Source organism: Accipiter gentilis, chromosome 23, assembly GCF_929443795.1.
Source record: "Accipiter gentilis chromosome 23, bAccGen1.1, whole genome shotgun sequence".
In the NCBI taxonomy this organism is placed as follows: Eukaryota; Metazoa; Chordata; class Aves; order Accipitriformes; family Accipitridae; genus Astur; species Astur gentilis.
Window position 1 is genome coordinate 16205431 of NC_064902.1, and position 21125 is coordinate 16226555.

At 44.6% G+C, this 21125-nt stretch overlaps 1 protein-coding gene across 3 annotated transcripts; it reads left to right on the forward strand.

The window, feature by feature from the left end:
- The first annotated feature begins 507 nt into the window (after window positions 1-507).
- On the forward strand, window positions 508-14701 carry C23H3orf14 (chromosome 23 C3orf14 homolog). Of its 3 annotated transcripts, none has more exons than XM_049826732.1 (5): window positions 508-586; window positions 2180-2261; window positions 2989-3112; window positions 7859-7933; window positions 10673-14701. In XM_049826732.1, the coding sequence occupies exons 2-5, from the start codon at window positions 2209-2211 to the stop codon at window positions 10814-10816; spliced, it is 396 nt and encodes a 131-aa protein (XP_049682689.1). In that variant the 5' UTR covers window positions 508-586; window positions 2180-2208; the 3' UTR covers window positions 10817-14701. The 3 variants fall into 3 exon arrangements, with proteins under 3 accessions (XP_049682689.1, XP_049682690.1, XP_049682691.1); XM_049826733.1 differs by lacking the exon at window positions 508-586 and adding an exon at window positions 755-861; XM_049826734.1 differs by lacking the exon at window positions 508-586 and adding an exon at window positions 985-1107.
- The last annotated feature ends 6424 nt before the right edge of the window (window positions 14702-21125 follow it).

Below are 21125 nucleotides of genomic sequence, written 5' to 3' on the forward strand. Positions count from 1 at the left end.
TGTGCTTTGTGCAGGAACGTAACGACTGGCTTCAAATGTAAGTCCATCTCACTAGAGAACACGAAGGCATGGGGGCGAGCTGTCTCTGGAAGGAGCGACAACAGGCAATGCTAACCCTCCGCAACACCTCAACCTCACTCGGAGCGGGTTCATTCTTCCTCGGTGTCATTTGGGCTGCAAAGCCTAAAAAGTTTGTCCAAACTATTGCCAAGTCTGCCGTGCCTGTGCGTAGGGGAAGGGGCTGGCTCAGGCGATGGGTTTCACGGCGGACAGTGCCTGAAACGCTGACGGGCCACCCCGCCACCGCCCCTCAGGCGTAACGGTCACCGCGCGAGACCGCCCTCCCGCCGCGGCCCGCCCGCCGGCAATGATTGGGCTCTGGCTCATCCAATCGCAGTGGCAAAGGCGGATCTCGACCTCGCCTGATTCCGCCTACCGAGGCGCGACGGGGCCAATCAGCGCCTGCAGCTAGGCTCCACCTTTACGGCCGTCTCCATGGAACCGGGGGCGGGGGGGGGGGAGGTAAAGGCGTCGCGGAGACCACGGTGGGTGGTTGCTTTCCTTTTCGAAGCCGGCGAGGCTAAAGGTAAACTAGGTCTCCGTACTTATTTACTTTGTTTCCTGCCTTCTCCTCCCTCATTCCTACAGAATGGTACATTCCGGCCGGCTCGTGGATTCCTCCCCCCCCCCCCCGGTTCCCAATGGTAGAGCTAAGGGCGGCTCCTGGGTGCCCCTTCGCGCGCGCCGCCGGCCGTCCGCTCCCGCCTTTTCGAGGGGTGCCGGCCTGAGGGGGCAGCGCCCGCCCCCGCTGCCTCCTGCCGCCCCTCGGTGCCTCCCTGAGGGGCTTCTGACCAGACGGGGGTGAGCGTGGGGCTGCTGGGGGGGGGGCCCTGCCTGCAGCCGGCCCGGCCCGGCCCGGCCCGGCTCGCCTCACGCCTTGGCAGGCGCCCAGGGAGGCCGCGTGTGGAGCGCTTGCCCCGCGGTGCTGCGGGCGGAGGGTGCTCGCACTGGGTGCTGCTTTATTGCCGCTGTTTGTCAGCTAGGTCCCCTAAAGAAAAGAGGTGCGGGCGGCTGCGCTCCCCGTGCCTCAGTTTCTCCCGTTGCCTGGTGAGCAGAGGTCTCCTCGCAGAAAGCATGAAGTTCTGTGGCTGAGGGAAAGAGCGCAGAGGGGACGTGCTCCTTATTAAACGAAGGGGATGCGTTAGCAGTAGCCCAGTTGTGTGGAAGTGTTTTTCAGAGCGTGGGGAAACATGCGTCCCTAGAAAATGGGCTCTGCTGAAGTTAAGGGTGCACATGTAAATGACTTGCTTCAGTTACGTGTGAATCTCTTGAGAGACAGCAGGCCTATCCTGATGTTGATGAGATCTTTTCGTTCTCCCACCTTTCAACACAGTGAACATGTAATAGGTTCTTTTGTTTAATTTTACTTAATGTGACAACAGTGCAGTCACCTCTGAGGGGAAAAATATTAGACTGTAAAACACTTCCAGCCCTCTGAAAAGTGCTGTAAGATCTTGATTTGCAAGCAGTGGGTAGCTGATTTCCTTCATATCTCAAAAAAAAAAAAAAATGGTAAGAAGTAAACAATTTAAGCTGTGTATTCCATCATGTACTGTGTTACAGTACTGGAGAGCTGAGCTCAAGAAATTTTCACTTAATTTTTCAAGCACTCAGAAATTAAACTGGTTTAGTAGCTTAAGTTGCTTAGTTTAATCATGCCTGTACTTAAACGTAGATGGCTGTGAACAGGGCACTGTATCTGTGAGAGGTAGTTATAAATGATGTTTACAAGTACAACTTTGTGTTCAGAGTAACATGACAAAAGCCAGAAGTCACTAATGTGAACAGTAATACACAAATTATTCAAGCATGTAGTTTGCGTGTGTGGTTGTAAGCAGCTGAAACTTGAGAAAACTTAATGCTAAATCTGAAAGTCAAATTTTAGTTCTTGTGAATGATTAGAATATAGTAAGATTTTCCCAAAACATACTGTGAACATTAGTAGTGTGTATGTGTTCAAAGCACAATGTAACAATGTCTTGCAGCAGGTTTTGCATAGATAGCTGGTATCTAAATACCATGTGTGCAATTTTTTAACATGGAATTGTTTAATACTGAAAAGTGTATGTTCATGTATGTCTTTGGAAGACTTTAATTTCACTTGGTTTTCCTTTTGTAGAGTGATGAAACTGGGGCAAACAACTGAAAATGTCATCCTATTTGGCTCAGGAAGTTCACCTTGCTAGAAGACATGAAGAGATGTAAGTAATTGTTTCGGTGCTTTGGCCTGCCTCACGGCAATTTGTGTTGTGGTCTTGCGAGACCTCCCTCACTGCACATGACCATCCTGTGAACAGTGAATCTGAGCTCTGTACAGAGCACAAGTGGTATTTCAACAAGGGGTTGGTGTTCCAGGAGGTGGCACTCTTCCTTCATGAACTATTGGAATTCGCTTGCCGCTGAGGGTATTTAGGTTGATGAGGTTTTTCACTTCCAATGGTGGTCCTGGTTTAAGATCTCCATTGTTAACCATTGTCACCGTTAAATTCCTGTTTGGGGAAGGTAATTGGATTCGCTCACTCTACGCCTCAATTATAGAACTACTTCTTTGTTCCCCTGTAAACTCAGATTGTGAAGCAAATACAGTAATGATTCAGAAAAATCTGCTTTTCTTGTAACAACTAGTACTTGCCAATGAGCAAGAGTAGCACTGATCAAGTCACCGCAACCCACCCTGTCTTTCCTGTTCTGGGAGATGCAGTGCTTCTAAGCACCTTAGCTTATGAGGACTGCTGGTTGCAATGTTATAGCTTCATACAAGCACAGCAGGTGGTGTCTGCCTGTACCTTTTCCCTCCCCCAGCACACCCACCCTACAGCCGGCTTAATTAGCCCCATAGTTTTGAGAAAACTGGGTAAGGTAAAAAGGTTATTTTCTAGCTCCTGAGCAAAATGTTCTACCCACTTAGCAAAATGTTTTCCTTTGTAGACTGTCTCAGAGATCAGAGCTGCTACAGCAGATGGAGACTTATCTAGGAGACAAAAAGACTAAAAAGACATGGCAAACTCAAGCAGCTGATGCAGCTCATAAAAGGAATGCAGCACTTTTAAATGTAAGTTTCTGCAACTACCAGGAACCGCATTGAAATGTCATGGTTATGTAGCTTAGAGAATTAAAAAAGTGTTTGCTCTATAGTTATCATTTGAATTCTCCTATATACGGTTCCCTCTTCTGGAACTTGACCAAAAGTATTAAATGACAAGTCTTTATTATCTGATGGCATCACTACCTGTTTCCCATGCCCTTCTTATATGAGCCTCGTGGTGGCAGCTGCTACTATCTTTTTTTTTTTCTTTTTTTTTTTTTTTAAAGTACATGTAGAGATGCAACACATGGTATTACATGTCTGCCTAAGAGAACTTAAGAGTCTGACAAGACTCACAGCACCTCTACACTTTGATTCAAGATACGGAGGTATGTTTGGAAATAGGGGCTGACCAGCCTGTAATGCTTTTAGCCCAGGGTAGGAACTATTCTCCCGCTGTGGTTGTGTGAAGTTGTGGAAAAAGTTCTCACTTTAATGTTTTTCTTTAAAGAGATGTAGAATGACTTCAGGAATCTTACTTGCAAGTCTATCTGGCTCTTCCTAGTGGTGGTGCTGTTAATAATGTTAATAGCTGTTCTACATAGCCGTTGTCATATTTAGGTAAGATTTGTGTTTCCTAGGTAAATTCAGCAGACATTTGAGAATGGGCAACTAAAAAGATCTAGGTTTGATGGCAGGGACTGGAATGCTAAAACCTCTTCTGGAACCCGTAGCTTAGGCATCTGAGTTTGAAGAGATTGCACTTGACCACTGACACGAGCATGCATTTGAAAAATGTTTGTCTGTCATTCAGGAAACAGCAGAAAACTGTACCTCTTGTGCATTTTCTTTAAACCCTTACTTATTAAGGGTCCATGTTGCCTATATTGTGTTTATTGAAACAGTAAGTTTTACTCTAGAAAATTACAAGATTAATTAGCATCACCAAAAATTTTTTGTTTCTTCATGCAGAGCCTGGTTAAGATTTAAAATGTTCACATTTCAGGTGGGTAAAATTCTGTTGCAGGCCCTCTTTGTATTTAAATGGAAGTTGTATTTAGGGACTGGCAGACAAGGCAGAACAGTTAATCAGGGATGCCTTCTTAACTGTTCTGTGACAAGGAAGATTTTTCAACTTGGACTCTGGTAAACTGGTATATTCTGGGCTGGGGCAATCAAATCCCTCTGTATGGGGTATAGATAAGTTCACATGCTTCAGTGGGAGGCTGGGGAGAAGTGGATGGTTTGTTTATTTTTTCCGTAGTTTATACTCCATTGATTGAGTAATTTCAGCCATTATGACTCCCATTTTCGATATATATTTTATAATAGATTTTTATTTCATAAATATAGTTTTTTATAAATTATTTGTATTTTATAAATGCAGTCTCATCTTATATATACAGGCAAACATAATAAATGCAGAATATATTTCTGCATGCTGAAAGCTTGTTGTATTGGAAATGTTAACAATAGCTCAGACATATACAGAGTGTAAATATTTTTGCAGTTAAACAGATATTTGCCATCTTCTGTCACATCCTCAAAATTGTTCCTTTCAAGTGTCAAAAATGTTGGTGTTTGTACGGAAAAAAAGCAAAAACATATGTATCAAAACAAATTCTGTTGCAGGATAAAGTAGCATAAATCAGTTTAAATCTATTAATTTTATACTAGTTTTAACAGGCATGCACTCCTGCAGATGCTTCTGATAACAGAAGAAAACAGGGGAAAAAAAAAATCTATGCAGAATAATATATGAGAAGCTTGAAAACAAGACTGATTAATGTGCCAGCTTCAGAATATTGTTCCTGATACCAGGCACTGTACATTTCACAGTTACCATGTGGAGAGTTGTTGATTTGGCCTACTCAAAAATACATGGACATGATGAAGTGTTATTTTTTTATTTGCATTTCTGGTTTTCTGCATGTAAGCAAAATCAGTTGTTTTCAGCATGTGATCATAGCAAAAGACATTTTTCTTTCTCTGTGCTAGTTGATATTTATGCACAGAAAAGCATTTCAAAATTAATTTGTTTTCTAATCAGTAGGAAGCAAGGAAATAAACATTTTTTTAAATTGAAATTTTAACATTATAAACACTTGTTCAGCATTTTAGCATAATTATCAGAGTATTTTCCTTGATGTCTTTAGAGGGAGACTGCAGATTAAGGAAATCTGTACAATTTGGTACTTATATAACATTGTCATAATAAAAGCAGAAACTAGACTAGCATTTATAATCTAATTTATGACATTTGTCAGTAATATTTCTTGTTATTAGAAATTTATATTACTGTGCAACAGCTTATAACATGAAATAGGAAATAAAAGAATATGCTGTATAGTAATTAGTGTTGGGAAGGTAATTTAGACTAAATTTCCTTTCCTTCACAGGCATGTAATTCTAGAATTATTTAAGTGGGATTATGCCAGACTGATATCAATATAAGTGACAGCTGAATTTGGTCCCCTAAAAGTGATGCATGTGTCACGCACTCCATTTTACCTCTGGGGAAGGGTCTTGAATTGTTTTTGTTCCAGTCCTTGTGGTTTTAGGGGAAGCATTGCAAGATGCTCTCTTTTTTCAGTACTGTGGCATACTAGATTTGCTTTTTTTTTTTCCGAAGACGTTTACACTGCTGATGTATTTATTTTTATATTGATGACAGGGATTTCTTTTTCATACAAAGCTTACCAGTTGTATAGACACACAAGAAGTGCCATCTAATCTTTTGGTAGTTCCGGTTATTTTCTAAAGCATACTACACCTTCCAGCAAAAATTTCTTTCACTGTCTGTCATTAAATCAGTATTCTGAATGACAATAGACTGCACAACATACAAACTAGGGTGAGCAACAAAAAGACACATCCAATATCTAGGCTATGCCAAAGTGACCTTCTCTACTAAACATATATGCACAACTGCTGTCTCCTTTCTTGCCTGAAAGACACTCATTTCCTATCACCATAAACATTCCAATGACTTAGCTGGTTATATAAAGAAATAATGATCTTGACTGATACTCTTCCTTCCTGTGAAAATTTCCACAGGAATTAGGAAGAAGGAATCGGAAAGGAGGAAAATCCTGTGGAAGAATACGAAGTGAACATTACTGAGGGATCCTTCTTTCAGTATGGCGACAACTTCTCCAGACTTGGTCTGAGCCATACTGATAGGAGATGCATTTGGTGTATCTGTCTAAGTACATGCAACAGAGACATTCCTTCCTTAGGTTACTTAAGTCTGTGTTGTCCTCTGTTATTTTGACATTGTGATTTCAAGTGGCTTCCATCTTTGCTCATATTCCTCCTTTATGTTTATCCCATGTTAATCTTTTCTCACCTGAAAAGAGGCAGCCACATGCTACTTCTGAGGATTTGGATAAATCTGAGACTTAGTTTGCTCTTTCTCAGACATCCTTTAGCTTTCTACATGGGTATGCATTTTGCTGTACAAAAGGGAGAACAGTTCTGCTTGGATTAGGTTTGTAGTTATGTACAAGAGAATACAGTCATGCTGTAAAAGGAGTTAATGAATAAAATAAGATCAACACTGTAAATTGAATGAACTAAGTGTATCTGTATCACTAAGTTGAACTTCAACTAACAGTAAGGCTGTTTTTTTGCTTTTATTAATCATACTCTACTGAATTTGAGTCATATTTTTCAAACGAAACTTGAGTCGAGCACTGTTTACTTATTGATGTATTCAGATTGGCTATTATTCAATACGAGTAATCATGTTTGGTCTCTCTTGTGGATATGCTCCTCCAGAATCTTACTCTTCTTTTCAGCGGCAGTGGTGGTGAATATTTGGGAAGTCCCTTTGGGGAATTTCCTCTCTCATTTAGTTTTTCTGTTGTACTCTTCACACCCGCTCTCTGCTCCCAACTCTGCCATCTGCTATACTTTCTTTCCCCCTCCACTCTGTTCAGCTTTGGCTTCTTCACACCCCACTCCCACGTCCCTTTCTGTCTCTCTTCATCTGCCCACCACTCAATCTCTTCAATGTTTGGGTATGGAACTAAGCCCACAAGAATGGGTCAGAACTTTAAAGGGGGAGGGCGGTTACTTTGGGGGGATGTTTTGATTTGTTTGTTGCTGTTGTTTTTTGGTTGTTTCTTTTTTAAAAAAAAAATATTTAGGCCTTTATGAATCCAGCACACATCCACTGGACAAGCAGAAACCCAAATACTGATTTTTTTGTAAGAAAGCTATGTGAGGTGCATTGTCATCCAAGTTTGTCTGGTGAACAGCTTGCTGCAGCTCTACATTTTTGTGCACATGTTATGCATGCATATTAGCAAGTCATCTTTGTCTTGAGGAGTAAAGATCTTGCACATAATTTGCCTAGTTACTTTACAGTTACAGTAGCTAGAATCCATACTTCAGTCTTCATGCAGCACATAGAAAACCATTCTGTTCCCTTCTATTTTCTTAAGTTTTATAGAACAGAATTTATCTGTAACTTACCCTAGTGTTTGGGAAGAATAACGGTGTTTTACAACAACAGTCTTGTGTGGTCATGAAATCTATTCTTCTATCAAAAAGGTACAGCAAACATATTTAGAAACTGTAGGATGTTAGTCTTACAAGTTGGATTTCAGAATGACTAAACAGAAAGATTTGAACTTCAGTGTTATTATTTGAATGCTCTTTAGCTGTAATGGGTTTATTTAGTTAATTTAAATGTCTTTATGTGAGTGTGCATTTTCCTTTTAAAATTGCCAGTGTTTGTTTTTAAAATATACTTTGCCTGTGTTTTAGGACATAGAAGCAGCAGAAAAAAAGCTGCAAGAAAGAGTGTATTTACTTCCACATCCCGATACTGTTAAGTTAGAAGTAAGTCCTCAAACTCTGTCTTTTCATTTGCTGTTTACCAAATATTTTGCTTTTTTTCCCCCTGAAGCATGTTCTTAAAGTGAAAATAATTGATTTTAAAATCCAGTGACTGGTATAGCCAAAGGCCTGTGTACTGTGTAGCAAGCTGAACCTAAATTCTGGGGCAAGGTCCCTAGATTCTGAAGCATTCTGGTGGAAATATTTAGCAGCTTTCAGATCTATGCAAACTTCTATTTAAAAATGAAGTCAAATATAAAAATGAATATTGTGAATATGAGAAGATTACTGTGTTTATTATGTCAGACCTATTTAGTTTGTTTTATATGGTCATCCCATTTTCAGTTTGCCACAGATTGCCATCTTTACATTTCAGGGTCAGCAGTTTATCAGCATGAACAGAGAAATTTTCACTTCTCAGAGTTATTCTATGGTTGTACGGGATCTTATGAAAAGTACTGCAACAGCAGGAACACTCCATTTTTACTTTTCCACCTGTAGTCCCTAAAACATTATTTAAAAATTTTGAACAGCAAGTTACTATGAGACCTAAATATTATCCTGATAGAACGTAACAAGTTCGGTTCCCTAGTCTCAAGAGTGTTTTATCAGTATTATGCAGCGATGAATGAATGATAAGGGCAAAAACAGTCCTGGGAACAGGAATTGGAGCACAGTTCTCCCTGCTGCAAACTAAACATCTTAACCACAAGGCCACCGAGTCAGGTTCCCACCTGTGTTTCTTGCACCAGTGGTTTCTGCGTTCTTTGTTGTATGGTGGCTTAGTTTCCACAGGCATAGTAGCATGGAGTGTCCCGCACTAGTTGGTGCTCTACGGTGCTGTCAAAGGAGGGGAAAGGTATAGATTTTAGCACTGTCAGCCTGTGAAGAGAGGTGTATTGTACATTAGTTTCACACCTGCTGGACAAGTGTTGTAATGCTTAGGCTATAACGTAAATGAGAAGCATCACTTCTTATTCTGGTTACTGTTAAAAGTTTTTGTCTGTCATTGCATTTGTAAATAGCCTACTCTTATCACTGTTGCAGGGTGCACAACAAGCATGCCCATTCAGTGATTTATTTTTTTTATTTTTTTTTTTTAGAAATTTTTAGGCAAAAGGGTACATTTTTTCCTAGATACCTGTACATCTTGAATGATGTGAAGAAAGATGCCAAGCTACTAATATTGAACCTATTTTGACTGTGTTCAGAAGTAGTTTTAGACTCCTCGAGGACTTTCAAGGCACCGCTAGAGTTGTTTGGATCAGTTTTGCACTGCTTCTCCCTCTGTCCTGTGTTAGGTGTTAAGCTGCTGGCAATACATAGACCAAAGTCCGCACAAATTGGACAATTGAGAACAATTGCTTAGGGCTGCAGAGATGTCTACACTCTGCAGCAGTGGTTGAATTTTAGAGAGAAGAGAGTTACTATTTGAAGGAGAAGATCCTATTTCAGCCTTTTTTTATAATTCTAGAGAAGAGTGCTATAAATAGTGAAAAAGAAAACTTTCTTTCGTGGTACAAAATTCTTGTGCGTGCTTTGTTCCAAAACACTTCTGAGCATATTTCACTCAGCCATATATGTGTCTGTATTAATATACTTTGAAAGTTATGGCTATAATGGATCCCCAGCTTGCTAAGTCGGAGTAGTTTTGTGTGACAGCACATATGCTTGTCAAAAAAGATTCTTTGAGTAAATCTGTTGAAGAAAATATTTTTGTAAATCTGCAAGAGCCATAGTTATATCTGAGTTACATGTAAGGATCAAAATGATTAGCCAGGAATCTAATACTCTGCAGGGAGATGTTCAGGTTTGTGGTATGCTTCTTCTACATTATATACTTAAACAAGTAAAGAAAGAAAGGCTCGATACATGTGTACCATAAATGTTTTCTACTACAAAATTACTTTTTTTCGAATGAACATCAATGTCTGAAAATACTTACATTGGTAGATGGATTAACATGTTGCCTTAATACAGCTCTTTGATCACATTATTTTGTGGAAAAAAAGGATACATGACACTTAACATTTTCTTCAAATTTCTACAAACAACAAAGTCATCCTTAGGATACCAACACAAAGATGATGAATGGTATGTCCATTCCACAGATTAAAGAAGTTAAATTTATTACTCAGACGCACAGGGTAATGCAGAGAAAGGGTTAGGTAATCCACAGTGGTCTTCCTAGACCACAGGGTAAGTATACAGCTTTTTTCTTCTTTTTTTATTTGTGATCCAAATGCTGGAGCCAATTATGTCATCAGTGATTTATCGTGTCTAAAATTTTACTCAAATATTTTGAACTACATTACTGCAAACTTTTCTAGAGTAACCAATTTACATAGCACTTTTTGTTTATAACTTTAAACATTTTTTTTCCACTTCAAAATGAAATTCCACTAATGTACATACTTAAATATAGAAGCTGCTTTTGGAAAAGTTTATTATCACGGAAAATATTTTATTAAAGGTACTGTGAGGCTCTAAACTAATCTGTTGCTTACCACAAGAGGGCACATTCAGTCACTTCACAGTTCATGCTGCAGAATGAAATCTTTCCAGGCTGGTATTTTGTATCATACAAGAGATTTGAAATTTCATGTGTAAGTACGTTGTTCTTTTCTGAATTGCTTCACTCCTAAGGCAATATTTAACAGTGCATTGCATATTTATATTGTTTTTAAAGGGGCTGACACAGATTTTGAAATTAAGTTGATTTTTTTCTTATATCTTTCTCAGACTCTCTATTGGGCATCAATAAAAGAATCTCTTCCCAAGTGGGAGCAGTTTCTTTTAGGAAGAGCAGAAGTTCCTATTGGTTTTAAGAAAATGAAAACTACAAAACAGAACATAAAGTACCCAGAAGAAGATTCACAAAAATAAACACTGTAGTTTGATTTTGTTTTGTAATTTATGGCTTAAGCAGACAAGATCATCCAGATCAGGCAACAGAATATCATGCCATTAAATTTCAATGTAAATGAACTGTATTGGATAATTTGCTTCCATTGTTGCATTGCATACAACTCTTTATTCTATATTAGAGAAGCAATCCTCAAAGGGGCTTTTAGGATCAAAAGTGAGAAACACCAGTGTATAGAAACCCACAAAGGCTTTTTCAGTATGAGAAGAGTTTTAGGTTATTTTTAATCCTCTGCGTCTACATATAAGTGTGATAAGTAAAGACAGATTCATGCATTATCACTGCAGTCATCTGTGCTGTATGCCTCTGTGGATGAGGGAGAAAGGAGGAATTTACTGTGAATAGGAAAGGCAGGTTGGTTGTATCAGACAGAGTAGCCTTGGTTTAGCACCAGGAATCTGTCTGAAAACTGTCATGAGAGCAGTTGTAGAAGGAACACCTTGAATTTCTGCATCTTATTTTCCTTGAGTTTTGTCATTGCCACTTTCACTGCTTCTACACCTCACTCCAGTAACCACTGCTTCTTTTCCCAGCCTCCTGCTGCCTACTTTATATTTCCTGTTGAAGGGGTGGGTAAAGACAAGAAAAAGTAAACAAATCTCTAGGGTTTTTCGCTACTTCTAGGCTGCTCTTAATGGTATTTTCTTTCTGTTAACGTAATCTACAAGTGAGAACTTTTGCTTAGGCATTAAAAGTTTGAAAGCAGCAAACTGAAAGGTAGCTGGCAGTGACTGTCTGAGAACCAAGCATATATAGAAGTTGAGATAATGTTTTCATTTTCAGCCATTGAACAGCTCCTCAGCTTCCTCCTACAGAGGTGAAGTATCAGTGATTTTTGTTTGTACAGTGGGCTAACTTGGTATGAAAATTTCACTGCTCTAGTGCAGTGCTTTTTGAAATATCAGTTCAGTGGAAGATCCTTCCAGGTGTGTGACTTGCCCTGCAGAAATTTAATCCTTCCTAAGCAAAGGAAGCTTAGGAAAAAAAAAATATTTTTTAAATTAAGAACCTGGACTTGAGTCAATGTATTGTTAAAATTTAATCTCATATGCAACAACATACTTCCACCCCCATCCTGAGAGTAGGAGAAGAAAATTTTACCTCTGCCAGTGTTTGAGGATACGAAAATGTAATTATTACAAATTTTGCTAGGCTACTAGTGAACTGATCTATGCATCTCCATGCTACATAGAGATACGCCTAGTATTTAAAAAAATGTATATCTCTATGTAGCATGAGGAATCACTGACACAAACTCAAAACCTAAGCTGCGGTATAAAATTGTTGTATGTTTTCAATGGAAATATTAAGAGTTCATTTAAAACTTTTCCTATTGAAGTGTCCATTAAACTGATAAGTTTTTACAGAAACTGCCATCTTAGAAATATCCTGTTGAGTGGGTGTTGGTGTTTGTAACAATAACGTTGTTTTCATAATATGTGATGGCAGATTAGCACGCTTCTCTGCAGTGTTGTTAACAGTTGTAATTAAGGAATAAACAGTAAAGGGTGTCAGTCCGATGACAATTTCATCTATAGTGTCACAATACAAAATGTCACAAAATATTAGAACTGTTATATAACTACAAAAATATCAAATTAGGCTTTCATCTTACAAGCAAAGAGCTTAAAAAAAAAAAAAACTGGCATAGAGACCATTGCAATTTTATACCTACTCAGTGTTCTGTCACAAAGACAACTTGGTAATATTTTCTTCTGTAAGATCACAATGTGGTTCTCAATCTCATTTAGCGGGAATGTGTATGGATCTTAGAATTGTAGAGCTCACATTTAAAAAGCAAATAATTGGAACCAGTTGAGCAGACAAGAAGGGAAAAGCTATTACACATGATGTCCAGAATGAAGGGACGGGTGAGCAGTTAGTTGCTAACAAAGACTAGGATTCATCCTGGTCTTTGCATCCAAAGGGAAATCACTTAAACTAAAATCTGGGCCCCTAAGTACTTTATACGTGTGAATAATCTGGGTCTTTATCTCTTTGGACTCCGCCTAAACACTGGGACACAATGCAGATGCTCACTATCTCCTTGTCCCTTTTGATTTCCCATGGAAAGAAAGTGAAGTGTGTGGACTATGAGGGCATGGCAGCTGGATGGGTGAGGATTTTGTAGTAGTGCTGTGAAAGGCACCTGCAAGCAGTGTTAGTGTACTTTTTGTGCTGCAGTTAACTGCTCAGATACTTTGTTTCTGATTATTTTGTTGTTGTTACTGGGCAAAGAGATTAAAATTAAATTATCTTCTTTTCAAAGAAGGAAATTACTTTTTTTTTTTTTCCTGCAGCATAGGTTTAGAAGCAATAGGACAACTAGGGCATGGAAAACTATATAGGAGCATGTCCAGAAAAGGAAAAAACGAAGAGAAACATTTAAAGCAGGAATATGTATAGATGACTGCTCTCAGAGACAAGGGCCTTCATGTTGGCCTGTGGTCTGATATGAATAAATGCACTTGCATATGAGACTGAAACAGCACAGCAGTAGGGGCAGGCAGGCACGCAGCAGGGCACAGGAGCGAGTGTTTCCTGATTTGGCACAGACCTTGGGACAAGCAGTGGCAGGGAACATATTATATGGCGTCTCCTGGCTTGCCACTTGCCTATCTATAGGTACAAATTTGAGAAAGCAAATGTTAGCTAAACTGAAGTGTGTTTAAAAGAAAATTTTAAAAATCCCCAAAACTAATTGGTACAGATACGGTTTAAGATCTGCTTTAAACGAGATCTTGAATGGGTATTCTTTACTAAGTCAAGGCTGTTACTTCAAATATATTGATTCTATGTAGTTATACCCCATCTTATCCCAAGCTTTCATATCTATATATAAATATAAAATATTTATTTTATATCTATTACATTATATATATATCTTATGTAATTTCCTACCCATCTTGGATAATTTCCCCCCCCACCCCCCCTCAGAAGACAGCCCATTAGTCTGCATTCTTGACTTGCTCCTCACCCTTTTGTGCTAAAATTTATGTATACATAAACTGCAATGGTCCTAAGAGCCTGTTGCCTCTTGTCCTTTTCTGGTGGGTGGGGGAAGGCAATTGAGAGAAGAGCGGTAAGGAAAACCAAAGGTTTTGCCTGTTTGTAAATTGATCTTTGAGTGTCTTGCAAGAAGAAATAATTAATCATCCTTTTTTAGGTTTATGCACAGATGAGTAACCACAGTACTAACCCAGGAGCACAGCCTGTTCATCCATCTTGTCACCTCTACCGTCGCATTCCCGAGTTTTTTACTTTCTCAGTTATTCTGGCTGTGGGGGCAGTAGCAGAAGGCATGTTAGTGTTCCCTAGGATAAGAAATTTCTTACTCCGCAGAATCTTTCTCGAGCCTATTAATTTCATTTGAGGGTAAATACAAAGTAATAAGATGGTTTAGACACGTTATTTGACACTTACTATCGTATCCTCTTGACTGTATTTGTTCAGGGTCATGTTTTCAATAGAAGTTGGGAGCTAGATTTTAGGCTGAGCATATAGTTCTTCATTTCTGTCTTTTTCATTCATATAGAGCAGGTCAGTGATGTAGATGCTCAGTTTGAGCTTGTTGGTACTGAAAAATAAGAAAACCAAATTTGAAATGGAATGTACTTTTAGAGGTTACATCTGAAAGAAAACATTATTTATGCCATAATGGTAATTTTCATAATATTTTAATAATTGTGTTCAGATACAACTTGACCTTAAATATCACCCCAAATGCAAGCTGTTTTAACATATTTGTAATGCTAAGGTCTTCATTACTGTAATATTCTGTTTGCTCAAGGATTATAATCCATGAATAGAATATGTTACATTTGAAATAAAGCTTTGATCCTGTAGTCACGGCCTCTTGGATTTCAGTGTTATATTGCATGTACAAGTTGGATGTAAATTGGTGCTTGCTGTAGCCAAGTGTGTGGACAGCGAGTACGCCAGTGATAAATACTTTGCTTAGGTATGGTGGTTTTTTACCTCAGTTTTCCTCTGACATTGTTCTGAAATATTAATCTGCTGAGTGAAGATTAGAATCGCGGAAGTTTACTGCTGAAAAATCCAAATGTAATGAATCCCAGATCGATTATTTGCACTCTTTCTATTGTTTCATAATAACTGTGTGCTAAATTACTTCAGATACATGGTTACTAGCAAGATAGGGATAGAAATACTTGAACTCTTGCGAAGGAGACAGGTGGGGAAAAAACCCAGCTCTTTAGTGCATCCTGCTGTGTGAAGCTCTTTGTCTTTGCCATAAATAGGGTGATTTAATTTGGGAACTTGCTACTCCTTTTAAACACAGCTGAAACAGCTCTTGAAAATGCACCGTGTTCGTAGCCTTCCAGTTGTATCTTTTTCATTCGAGTTACTTTGCATACGTTTGTTTTTAACGCATACGGATAGGAAGTATGCTCACTTCTTCCCATAAGTTTTATCACTAGTGATGATGATCTTAAAAATAAATGTGTGGTGTTCTTTCTCCTTACTCTCAGTCGTATCACCTACCAGAAAGCCCTAATAGGCAACAAAATAGTGTGAGACGGTATTTACATCACACTTTTGAAACAGATTCAAGCAGAACCAGCTGCCGTAAGATTATTTTACAAATATATTGCAAATTAATAAAAGGAAAATTTTGCCGTCCTGTAGGTAAATTACAGTCTCCTTGACTAATTACATAGCTTGAAGCCGCAGCAAATTAGTACCTGCCTCCCAGCGGTGTCGGGAAACGTAATTTTGGTTTCCAGACTTGCGTTTCTTTACCCAGTTAGTTTGTATGTGTTCCCAATAGCTTCGTTCACGGTGCTCTAACTGTTGCTCAATAAAAGCTTCCGGAGGATAATTTGCTTAAGCGAACCCCATGCCTTGCAGCTTTGTTAAGCGCGATCTAACCCTGCGCGCTGCCCCCACAGCTGGGCGCGGCTGCGCTCCGCTCCGCTCCCGGGCTTTGCGGAGCCTGCCCGGGGGCTTGGGCTGCGCCGAGCCGAGTGAGGAAAGCCCAAGCCAGGCGGCTGGGAGAGAGCGGGGGAGAGGAAGAGCATTTCTCTGTCGTTTCCTAGTGGGAAATGAGAGAGCCCTGGACGCGGGGAAGGTCTGATGGGAGGGCAGCCGGGCGGCGGTCCGTCGTTCCGGGGCTGCGCGTCGCCAGGAACGGGGCGCTGAGAAAGGGAACGAGAGGCGCCGTGTGCGTGTCCTCTCTCGCTTAACGGCGCCGAGATTGCCAGGGAAGCTCTGGGCAGCGGGTTTGATTCCTTGGAAACGTTCGTAATAATAACCGTAACGGTGGAAAGCATATCCGTAAATCCGTGGGGGAATTCGGTTTGTGTACGTGAACGAAACCGTCGCATCCCCCCGTCATCTGTGAACGGTGTTTAGAGTGAGCTTAAACAACTGCAGCCGCTTTGCACTGTTTCTCGGTCGTTTCTTTTTATTAAGTTTCCGGGTACACTTGGCTTTTCCCTCTATAATCAGCTTTCTTTTGCTGGATTCATTCAGTGGTGCGATAATCCAATGTTGGTAATATCTCAATTCATTAACATAATGAATCAGAAGGAAGAGGCTGATTATAAATCAGAAAGCTTCTATTTATGTGAAATATCTTGGCAACTGGCAGCAGTGAGGAAGACAGTAGAAGGAGTACCAGACAGTTAGCGGGACTTTGGGAACGCGATGGCAGGAGGTCTCGGGTGCTCTCTGTGCGATTTAAACGCCTGAGCCCTTCGAAGGACGACCGTGCCCTTCGCGGCGAGGCAGCGGCACTGATTTGGGGAGACGGTATTTGGCTCACGCGGCCTCGGTCTTCCAGGGGGTTCAAAGCGCCCAACCCCGTTGTGTCTGGGCGAGGGTTTTGGTCCCGGACCGCCGCTGGCGGAGCAGCGCGGTGGGCTGGGGCTGCCGATTCCCCCCCCCCCCCGCTGCCGGGGCAGTGCCCTCCTAACCACGGCTGTGGCCCCGTTCGTTTGCATCGTCGGCGGGCTAGGGCGGCCCCGAGGGGGCCGGGGGTGCTCCGAAAGGTTCGGCGAGGAGCCGGGAGAGGCGAAGCCGCGGTGCTGCCCTATGCCGCAGCGCTGCGGGTCCGGCGAGGTGCCCGGTCCCTGCCCCATCGGCTGGAATTAGTCCTGCCCCCGGTCCGGATCGCTTTTAAAGTTAGTCATCAGCCTGCGTCTTCTGCGAAGGCGGAAGACGGCAAAGATGCAAATATTTGTAGGAAGAGTCAAGTTTTGTGTTGTTTCGGGCTTATGAACTCAGAACTCTGGGAGCAGACCCTTCTGCTGCGCTCCGTGTCTGACAGAACTTTGTCCCCGCTGGGGACGACAAGGCTTTTCCATGACAAAACACGCTCTTACAGGAGTCACTTTAAAGCAGATTTTACGGATTTTAAGAGCACCGGTGACTTTCCGCATCCGTGCTGAAAGGCTGTTCGTGTTCCCTCAGCCGAGGGGCAGGAGAGAGCAGAGGGGACCCGCGGCTCTCGGTGACCCGGCCCGGGGCAGTGGGGGGGTCCCCTGCAGGCTGAGCCGCACGGCCCAGCTACAGCCTCCACACCTGACAGGGAAAAGTAGCCTGCCCTGAAATGGAGAGCACAGAAGTCCAAATGCCCCTCCCTTTTTTTTAATTGAGGGCACGTGTTGGGCTCACCTTTCTGTAATTCAATCAATTAAGCAATTGCAAGAGATAAATGAGATAAATATGAATAACGCGAGCCTGGGGCTTTAGCCTAGGCAGGGTTAGAGGTGAGAGTGGGCCAGGAGGGGTTAAAAGGTGGGGAAGGGTCGCCTGGAAGGTCAGGGAGGACAGCAGAAGTGAGCTGGTGAGAGCTTTTTTCCCCTTTTTATGTGTCTTTACCAAGGACCCATGGGGATGGTGCCGGGTGTGCTGTGCCTGCAGGAGGGGAGCACCTGCGGCAGCTGGGCTGCCCTGGAGAGCGGCAGGGCTGGTGGCTCGAGAGAAGGTGGGGAGGGTGGCAGCAAGGGGGGGTAGGAAGGCAAATGGTTTGGGGCAAAGCTGGCCATGGTGCGAGGTCCTCCCACAGGAGTCCTCAGGAGAGGAAGGGTGAGCGTGGCACTAAGCAGCCCCCCACCCAGCCCGGGGGTGGGGGTGCCCGTGCCCTCTGACAACCCCAGGGCCTACCTGCCCCTCGCTGTCCTATCCGCATGTGGCTGCTCCTGGGGGGGTCAAACACGGCCGGGGAGCTGGCAGCCCTCGCCGTGGCCGCTGCCGGAGGGCACCGCGGTGGGCTCTCGGTGCTGGCCGAAGGGCGATGCCCGTGCTGGGACCCACCGTGCCTTCCCCTTTGGCTGCGGGGGCGGCTGCCTCCGGCCTCGTCCTCTCTCTGTGGAGCTCGGGCGTGGGTGGGAGCGCAGCCCCGGCTCTCTGGGGTGGAGGGGTGTCCGGGGTCCAAATCTGAAGGGGTGGAGGGGGCCTGAGGAGAGAGGTGGGGAAGGCAAAAGGTGTTAGGGAGTGGGTACGGGCCGCGCCGTCGGGGGGTGGGGAAGGGCCGCAGGGGCCGGGCGGTGAAAAAGGAGAGGGCCCGAAGGACAACGATGCCCCGAGCCTGGGAAGGTGGTGGGGCCCACGAAGCCCCTCTGGGGGGGGACCCCTCGTGGGCCACACGTGGGGGCGGTCTGGCACGTTCGAGGCCCGGCGGGCTCACTTTAAAATAATGCAAATACTTCCGGAAAACGGCTTAAAGCGGGAGAAGGACAAGTCCTGCGGGCACCTGGGCATCCGCGGGGACCCGGCGGGTTGGGAAAGGCATGTGTCAATTTAGCCGTAGTGTTGACTTAAGCGAAAGTGCTAAGCCATTCCTAAACCTAAGTCAATACAGACTTAAGCCAAAATTGTTATTAACGAGCTCTAATCTGATTTAAGAGCCTCCGAGCGAGCCGCGTCTACACGAGCGGAGCGGAGGCGCGTTGCCCCGCGGTGCCCGGTCTCCCGGGGGGGGGGTCGGGCGAATGCAACCCCGGGGAGGAGCAAGGCGGGTTTCAGGGCGGTGCTGCCTGCTGGGGAGGGCCAGGCCGCCGTGATTTGGGCTGACCGGTGGTCTACCTCTCTGGATAACCTCTTATAACCCTACCCAGGTCGGCTGGTGTGGGGTCCCCTTTCTCGGGGCGGGAGGGGGAGGCCGCTGGCTGTGCAAACGCCTCCGGGCCGGGGATGGCTGCAGCGGGGCTGCCGGGCCCCCTCGGCCGTGCCCGTCCTGGGGTGGTGCCGAGGTCCGGCAGCTCCGCTTGCTCCCGAGAGAGGGACATGCCAGTGATTTTTTTTTTATTTTTTTTTTTTTTTTTTTATCCCGTCCCAATGGGGCAGTTGAGCCCTCCACTCCACCCCCCAGTGGGGGCCTTTCTTTTCTTCCCCACCAGCTTTGAGCAGCCCTGTTTCAGATTGGCCTTTTTATGTTTGATATAAAGAATAGTTGTTGGCCAATTCCATCTTTTCATCGCTGCTCTCCAGGCCCGGGTCCAAGCGGCTTGTCAGATGCTCATTAACTCCCCCTTTGGCTCTTTCCAGTGTGTCTCCTAAGCTCATTGTGCCAAGAACTAGCGCTTCTTTCTCTTTACACGGCTCCCTTTCTCTGCTCCATCAGGGAGACAAATTACTTTCCAAAAGGGATCGCCAGGGATGGTTTAATGAGAATTTCTCTAGGGCTGGCCGTGGAAATCAATGTAGTTAACATTCGGTGCACTTAATTGGACTTTTCTCTTCTGCCTCCTTCAAAAAAACTCTGAAGCTATCCTGTTAATCTCTCATTTGTAATCAATTGTGTTGACTAAACAAAAGTCTAGGTCGTCCTTTCTTCCTGTCCCAGACAATCCTTTGTTGCCTCTAAATGCCTCATTCTTGAGTGCTCCTGGTCGTGTAGATGGGTCCGATTGTTGACAGTTCATTATTGCGCTTTTGTCCATTTAATCTCCCTCGCTGTGTTTTGCATGTGCATGCCTTAATGAGCTCCGTTGGCAATTAACATGTTTCTAGCAGCAAACTGGTTGCTCAGACGTTTGGAGAGCGGAGTGCAGGGAAAAGGGCAACGCAGCTGCCTTTAGGTTGTTCGCTTCCCCGGTGCCCGGCGCGATGCCGGGCCCCGCCGGGACGCACCTGGGTGCCGCCTGGTCCCGGCCAGGCTCCGGGCCGAGCCGGGCCGGGCCGAGGGGGGAAGCCCGGTGGCGCTGGCACGTCGCTCTCTGCGCGGAGGCACCTCTAACCCCCCCCCCACACCCCCACCCCCGAGGCACCGGCACCGCTCAATCTGTTGTGTGCGCGGCTGCGGCGCCGGGAGAGGGTTGGTGGTTGTGGGGTTGGTTGGTTTTTTTTTGGTTTTTTTTTTGTGCGGGTTTTGTGTTATTATTGAGGCTTGCTGGCAAGAGTGCCGAAGTGTGAGCAGTCGTGGACAGCAGAAACATCTTGTGAGGGAGAAGATAATTGGAGTCTCTGGCGTGTGTGTGTGTCTGACAAGAGCCGCCCCTCCCCCGCGATCTGCGGCTTGTGTGTGCCGGGATCCGGGTGAGATCCCGGGGGGGGGGGGGGGACCGGCCGGCGGCGAGCGCGCTGCGGTGGCCCCTTCCCAGTGCCTCCGAGGTCGGGGGGGGGGGGGGGGGGGAGAAGCCGGAGAGACACTCGGCCCGGGGTGGGCTGCCCGCCGCCCCCCAGGAGGGGCGAGGTGACCAAACCCACCCAGCGGCGGCCGGCGCGGCCCTTCAGGGTGCCCCGAGGATGCCGCTCCCCCTCTCACAGACGGCTCTGTAAACAACGTCGCTTTTTATATTTAAAAAAAAAAAAAAAAAAAAAAAAGCGAAAAGAACGCGCTTCCCTAATTCCCTTCCCGGGAGCAGGTTTCGCACCGCTCTCGCCCATCAGGAGGGCTGGGGAAGCAGCCTGCGCGCTGTCTGTGGGGCCCGCAGCCGCGCCTGGCTCCCGCTTTCGGCACCCGGCTGGCAGCCCGGACCCCTTCCCGGCGGCCGAGGTGCGGAGGAAGCGCCGCTTCCCCCGGACCTGGCAGCGGGACCGGCTCCGCGGGCTGCGCTGGACACGCCGCCGCTCGCCTCCGCGCCCCGCTCCCCTCCTCCGCGACCTCGTCCTGCCGTGGCCTTCCCCGGCAACAGTGTCCCTGGGGAAAGGGGGGGGGGGGGGTGTCTGTCCCCTTCCCGCTGCCCCTAACCCGTGGGCTGTCCTGCCCCGTCTGTGGCGGCGGGAGAGCCGGGCTCGGCTGGCGGTTTGCAGCCGCGACCCGCCGGCGAGGGGTTGAGCTGCAGCCCCTTCGCTTGAGGG

Coding starts and splice junctions, on each gene's coding strand:
- C23H3orf14 (XM_049826732.1), top strand. CDS start 2,209: ATGTCATCCTATTTGGCTCAGGAAGTTCACCTTGCTAGAAGACATGAA. Junction 3,113..7,858: donor GGAATGCAGCACTTTTAAAT/GTAAGTTTCTGC, acceptor CCTGTGTTTTAG/GACATAGAAGCAGCAGAAAA. Junction 7,934..10,672: donor CCGATACTGTTAAGTTAGAA/GTAAGTCCTCAA, acceptor TATCTTTCTCAG/ACTCTCTATTGGGCATCAAT.